A 6720-nucleotide genomic window follows, 5' to 3' on the forward strand; every position below is an offset into this window, starting at 1 on the left:
GAAGTTTGTTGTACACAGTTCCTGTATTATGAACAGCAATTCTTTGTAGAGTTTGGCATATACCGAGTGCATTTCTGCAGCCCAGATGACTACGTGTGGAATATGTGGGTCACAGGATATATGCATTTGTAATTTCAGCAACTTAACACCAAATGTCCCTCCAGAACGGTTGAGCTTGTTCTCTTGTCCATGGAACATGAGGGGTGCTGTTCCTCATGCCCTGGCTGACACTGTTTTACCAATGTTTTAGTGTGTGTTAGTCTGATCGGTTAAAAGTAGTATCTTATTGCTTTAATGCGAACTTTCAAATTATGTGCGAGGGGGTACATTTTTTCATACACCTATTGGCTTTTCTCTGAAAATTACCTTCGTGTTGTTGTTTTTTCTCCTTGAATTATTAGGTGTTTTTTGTTTTTGTTTTTGTTTTGATTTGCAGGGGTTCTTTCTAACTTGTGGAGGTTAGTTTCTTATCTGTCATTTATGCTGCAAAAATGCTCGCCCGTGTATTAATTGGCCTCAGCTCTTTATGATGGTTTTTAATTCTATGTTGTTGTATTAACCATTGATCTTTTTTCTTCAAGTTTGATATCTTGCTTGGAAACTTTTTGTTACTCTTACTTGAAGGAGAGTAACAAAAAAAACTGACTCATGGGTTTCTTCTTTTATGGTTTCATTTTTCACAAGTAAATTTTGATGTGATTTATTTTGATACAGGAGTGGTGAAGAGATCCAGCTTAATGTGTTCATTTTTTTCTATATCGCTACCTATTTAATCCACAACATCCTAATATAAGGGTCCATCTTTTCTGAAATGACACCTGATGTCATTTCTGATCTGAAATGACAGCTTCATCATAGATTAAATTCCCACGTGGCTGAATCTGTTGCTGAATGATTTAAGGTTTGTCCGAAGGGAGAGCCTTGCAAATGAGGCCCCTTTGAGAGACTCGCGAGTGAGGGAACTGGCTTCCAGGAGCATCTGCAGGGGAAGGAAGTTGGGGCTTTCGCCCTTGCTTCTGCACGGACTGCCCCCGTGCTCACCTGTCTTCTTGTCATTGGTGTTACAGATATCTGAGAAATACGGGCTGCCTGTGGAGAAGATAGCAAAGCTCTACAAGAAAAGCAAAAAAGGGTAAGAAAGAAACTGACCTTAAATTAACTTTCAGATTGCGCAAGTCAACATAAGGCCTTGAAAACAAAGGTGGTGCTTTTGTTATTTCCAAATGTCTGCCTTTTTATAAAATTCTGTGCCTTCCTTTCCAGGGGACAGCCTGCAAGCGTGGTGAATTTTGAGGACCTTTCGCGAGAATGGGAGGGAGGGCGATAGCGCATTGTCCTGATATCACCTGAGATACCCCACTCCAGTGGCAGGATTAGTGGGGGGAATAGAGGGCTCTAGAAGTGGGGAGCATGGCAAAGCCACCCTTCTGTAGAGAGTGGGGTTTATAGGGAATCCCATGCTGCTCTGGGGGTTAGCATCAGGACAGCATGGTAGAAACAAAAAGAATTCATTCTCCCAAGGTAACTATTAACGAAACAATCCTTGAACCTGCTCACTTGCAGTATTTAGAACAACAGCTGCCATTTATTGGGTGTTCAGTAGGTCCTGGGTCCCCGCAAGGTGCCTCATACGCATTGCTCTACCTACCGTTCAGCACTGTGCTATGGCGTAGATTCTTATCCCCACTGTGCTGCGGAGGAAAGTGAGCCAGATGGAAGTTGAAAATCTTACCCAAGGTCTCATGTACAATATGCAGAACACAAATATGAACCCAGGTCTGTGGCCCCCCAAATCAAATGCTTAGCTCCTCATTCTGCTCTCCACCACCGCCAGTCTTCCTGGGGCTTCCTCTGAAGCTCTGAGAGTAGAGACTGCAGGAGCGGGTGGGGCCTAGTGCCAGAGGGTCTCCAGGAAGTCAGCGTATGGGCTGTTTCCCTATGAGAAGCAGCACCTGGGTCTTTACACTTTTCCCTGGGCTTCTTTCATAAAGAAAATGGGTGATCTGGGTAGTGCAGGCTTTCTCAGTCATAGGGTCTCTTGCTTGAGGGGCATCAAGCAAGAAACCCTTTCCACTTGAGCCCTTGTTGGAAAGCTCACAGAAATGCATTTTCAGCTCTTTCCAAGGTCAGTGCCCTAGTCTGGGTTTGTTCCCTGACTGTGAGATGAGGGGCATCTCAAGACCTTGCTGCTGCGCGGAAGCTACCCTGGGTGCCCAAGCCCATGGTGAAGACATCCCCTTGCACTGCGCCCTGGGTCGGGCCCTGCGCTAAACACTGTCATTTTAACAACAAGCCTCTAGAGCAGAGTTGTTATTCTTATTTTTGCAGAAGAATAAACTGAAGCTCCGAAAGTCTGAACACGTGCCTGATGACACATGGCTGTAAAATGATAGTCAGTTTTTCATCCTCAGAATAACAGCTGTTTGACATCAGTGGATGGGATTGGCTCAAGGACTGCTAAGTCATGGACAGACCTCGATGTTGCTGATTTTCTTAAAACTCAATCCACTGCACGTAGTTAGTCAAGGACTAGGTCCTGTGTGGTCAAGCGTGAGCTTCAGCGTGAGGTGAAACCCACCTCAGCCATGAACTAGCCAGATAAACTTGGGAAAATGATTTAACTCCACTGAGTGCAGTTTTCTCATTTGCGACACGGCACGAATCACAACTCCCTGCAGGGCTGCTCTGGGGATGAAGTGCAAGGTCTCAGAAACCTTGGCACGTGGGGCACACTCAGTGAAGGGTAGCAGCGGTTCTGGTTTATTTTCTTCTTTCTCCTTCATGCAAAATACTTTTTAAGATGCATTTTCAAGAGGCAATATGGTTTGATGAAAATAGGGTCCCTAGCAGTTTAGATCCTAGTGCTGTCGATATGCCAACAGCTAAGTCTGTGAGTTCAAGGCTCTGCGAGCTCCCCGGGGCCTCAGTTTACCCATCTGTATAGCAGGACGGTTGGGTTGAATGATCTCTGATGTCCTATTTAATAAGGAATCATGAAGTTAATTCTAAAAAATCGAGGCTTTGCTTTCCTCAAACTGGTTTTGGGGGAAAGACAATATAATGAGGGTCTTCTTTTCTGCCTTGCACCCTCCCCTCCACCCCTCCAGGCTGCCCTTGCAAAAGAATGGCAGAGGGAAGTCCCCTCCCCACCCCCGCTGGAGTCTGTCCTTGACCCAAGCACGTGGCTCACCGAATCCTCCTTTCTCATCCCCCGCCCTACCCCCGCAGCATCTTGGTGAACATGGACGACAACATCATCGAGCACTACTCGAATGAGGACACCTTCATCCTCAACATGGAGAGCATGGTGGAAGGCTTCAAGATCACCCTCATGGAAATCTGAGCTCCGGTCTCGGTGCTCCCGCGGCAGGAGCCCTTGGCACACTCCTCCCTGGAAGAGCGGGCCCGGCCCCGCAACCCGCAGACCCGCCTCGCCCACCTCAGAACTGCTGTTACACGACTGTGCTGCAGAGCAGGACGAAGCACAAAGCCCCGCTGCTTGTCTGTGTGTCCAGCCCGTCCACTAACTCCTGCTGTGGAGCTGAGGCCCCAGCTCCTCGGGAAGGGGCCTTGCACCCTTCAGACCCTTATTTATTATCCACTTGTTTTGGGAGCCCAGGGCCCAGCCTGGACTCTGCAGGCCACTGCGGCTCCAGAGGATGCCCTCCAGAGCCTGCAAGGGCGACTCCGCCAATCCATTCATCTCGAAGCCCCTGAGAAGGCCTCGTCCCATCTGTCTTACCTCTCCACTTCTCCCGAGTGGCTGGACAAGATGAGCCGCTTCTGGGTATAGTAGTCAGAGGCCGGGTAAGAGGTGGACACCCCCGTACTGGTCAATCCTTCAGGTTGATCTGGGGACGGTCATCTTGCTAGATACCTTCTGGGGTTCCCAGCAAGTGGCCATCAGGCCTTGTACAGGAAGACATTCAGCTACCATGTAATTAGCAGGTGACACGGAAGACATGCCTGGATATCATGTACATAGTGTTTATAATATTGCAATAATATATTTTACCTGTGGTATGCGGGCATGTTTGCACCGCTGGCCTGGAGGAGGCACGTACCTGGAAACTTTGCTTTCTGTAAGAGGTTTCTGCCTCTCTGCTGTTCAGGAGACACGCTGGGCTAGGGAAGCGGCCTTCAGGGTGTGAGTGACTATGGTGGGTGCCAAGACAGTTGCCCTGGTGGGCACGGCCGGGACTTGGTCCTGTCGGCAGAGGGAGCCCGTTCTCTCTCCACGGGCACGGCCTGCTCTGGAGCCCACCGCCTTTACCCCACGGCAATGTGCTTTGTGTGTCTCCCTCTGAGCTGTCTCCTGGGAGAGGTCCAATGTCTGAGGCCCCGGCCTCTCCAGCTTTGCTGTCGGCACTGCCTGAGCTTTCTGGAGGGATCGTGGTGGGGTTGCCGCTGGGGCCCACTGCAGAGCTCCATGGCAATCACGGGGACCCTGGCCTTTGTACAGGGCCTCGCGGTTTACAAGCACATCCTTCATCTCAAGTGGCCCCTTAAGCCTGACTGCAACTCCAAGCGTGGTGCCAACAGCTCGGGTCTGAGTGGACGGCCTCCCGGGTCTCGGTGCCGGAGAGGAAGGGACCACTTGCTTCTGCTCCAGCTGCTGAATTTGGAGGGTGGGAGGGACAGTGCCCCAAGAGCCCTGGCTCTTCTGAAACCAGCCTCCAGAGGAGAACTCCACCTCCTGCTACAGGCCCTGAGAGATGAAGAGAAAACACACTTCCCTAAAGAACCACAAAACCGTGATCTGTCTTGGGCCGCTGTCCTCTTTGAGGGGGCAGGTAGGTGGTCCAGGGGTTTGCGTTCACCCTTGTGGGTGGAAGCACCTGCTTTTTGGCAGCAAGATGCACCCCCCACCCAAGGTCTTGGATCTAGAACAGGCTCTATGTCAGGGCCCAGCTTTGTTTGTAAAGCACTTTGACGTCTTACCCAGGGGCTCTCACTCCAAGGGCTCCCTGCCCTCCCAGCCCTGCTGGACTCTAGGAGGCTGCAGAGGGTTTGGATGGGATGCAGAGCCGGTGTCATGCCTAGGAAGACCTTGGGAGGTGGTAGGGGAGCACCTTTCTGCGTGTCTTCTGGACAGCTCACCCTCCCTGTGGTGCCAAAGGTTTGCATCCTGCATTCAGATCTGCTCCTGTCTGTCCCCTCCTCCTCCACTGGGTGACTGTCATGCCCTGGACTAGCAGCTGGGACCCTCCTGGGCACCAGTGGGGCTCTGTTCTAAGATGGACACATTCAGTGTGGAAATACCGGATACACTATGCACTTCCCACGCTCCTGGCCTTAGGGGTGGTTCCCAACATCACTGGCGGACGGAGTGGCAAATGCTATTGAACAGGGCATGGGACTTCGGGTGAAGGGAAAGGTAAAGTACTCTGGCAATCTGACACAGGTTACCTGCCCTTCTCTCTAGACTGTGGGAAAAGCTGCTTGCCGGTCCAGCCCTAGGCAGCAGGTGAATCGGAAATGCTTTTGCATTTGTTCCAGGTCCCTGAGTGGTGGGGGCCGCTGGCAGAACAAAGAATACGAGGTCAGTGCCACCAGAGGGTGGTTCAGAGTGTCACCGCCCAGGTAATCTGTCCCCCGTGTTTCCCACGTCCCCTCGGCATTCTTGGAGTGCCCATGGCTTAGCTATGATGTGTTCTTCACTGTGTAAGTTAGCAGAGCTCTGATGAGGGAAATTTCCTGAGCAAAAACACTCCAGAAAGAAAGGAAAATTTGCCTCCTCTTCTTTTGTTGTCCCTTAATTTAATCACACTCAAATAAATAAGCTTTAAAAAATCCATGTAAAATGAGGAACATGTGAAACAAGGGTTTAAAAAAAAACCCCAAATTGCTCAGACTTTACGGGTCTTTGGAAATTGAGACCAACAGAAAAATGCAATCAGATGTTGTCTTGAATTGGATCGCGAGAGGCTAAGGCACGTCCCATGCCACAGACTTAGGAAGCGTGAAATGAATCAAACATTTATTTTTCCTCCTTATTTAAAATCATGAAATGCAACAAAAACAGAGGGTTTGTGCCAAATTCTATGAACAGCCCTTTCTTAAAGGCAAGCAAGGGAGATTGGTAGATGGACAATTTGCTCTTGTGTTTTAAAAAAAAGGCAAATGTAACTTAATAGTTTTGTAAATGGGAGAGGGGGAATCTATAAACGACAAATACAGTTATTTTATTTTTTGTACATTTTTAAGAAGAAAAAAATAAATATTCATAAAGTAAGAGTAAATGGCAGTGTCTTCTGTGCTCCCTGAGGCAGGCGTTGGGGGTCCTTCGATGGGGAAGGAGGCGCGTGAGCTGGGAAGGCGCTAGGCTCCCCTCGGCACCTGTGCGTCCAGGGCCTCAACACAGCGGACATTTCCTCTGGTTGCCTTCTTGTGTCCCGCCCCAAGGAGAAGTGAGAGGGGGCTGCAGGAAGCAAGAGGCCTGCAGCGTGACTGTGACAGGCCACCAGCGTGGTTGCTATTGACCTGTTCCCCCCGGGGCGGAGGGGAGGTTCTGCCCTTTACCTTTACCTTCCTCACTCCCAGATCACTCACCCCGACTTGAATTTGCAGAGAGTTTGCTGGTTCCTTACTTCATTTGCTCCAACCTCTACAGAGAGGCCGAAACCACATGGGTGAAACTTCAAATCCGTCATGACAGTCTCGTCCTGGAACCCACAGGCTCGCTAGTATCTGTCGGCTCAAATGTGAACACCCTGCTTT

The 6720-nt window shown here is 49.8% G+C and overlaps 1 protein-coding gene across 4 annotated transcripts in view; it reads left to right on the forward strand.

Annotated features, from left to right (window-relative positions):
- Positions 1-6242, forward strand: part of GRHL2 (grainyhead like transcription factor 2) — a 136337-nt gene extending 130095 nt beyond the window's left edge. For all 4 annotated transcript variants that reach the window (XM_037048299.1, XM_037048296.1, XM_037048297.1 and 1 more), the window contains exons 15-16: positions 1068-1132; positions 3229-6242. In XM_037048299.1, the coding sequence (XP_036904194.1) occupies positions 1068-1132; positions 3229-3343 (180 nt within the window). In that variant the 3' untranslated portion in view covers positions 3344-6242. The remainder of the gene's footprint in view (positions 1-1067; positions 1133-3228) is intronic.
- Positions 6243-6720: the final 478 nt, after the last annotated feature.

The sequence above is a fragment of the Sturnira hondurensis genome, unplaced genomic scaffold (assembly GCF_014824575.4).
Source record: "Sturnira hondurensis isolate 20B ecotype Veracruz unplaced genomic scaffold, ASM1482457v3 Scaffold0006413, whole genome shotgun sequence".
Lineage (NCBI taxonomy): Eukaryota > Metazoa > Chordata > Mammalia > Chiroptera > Phyllostomidae > Sturnira > Sturnira hondurensis.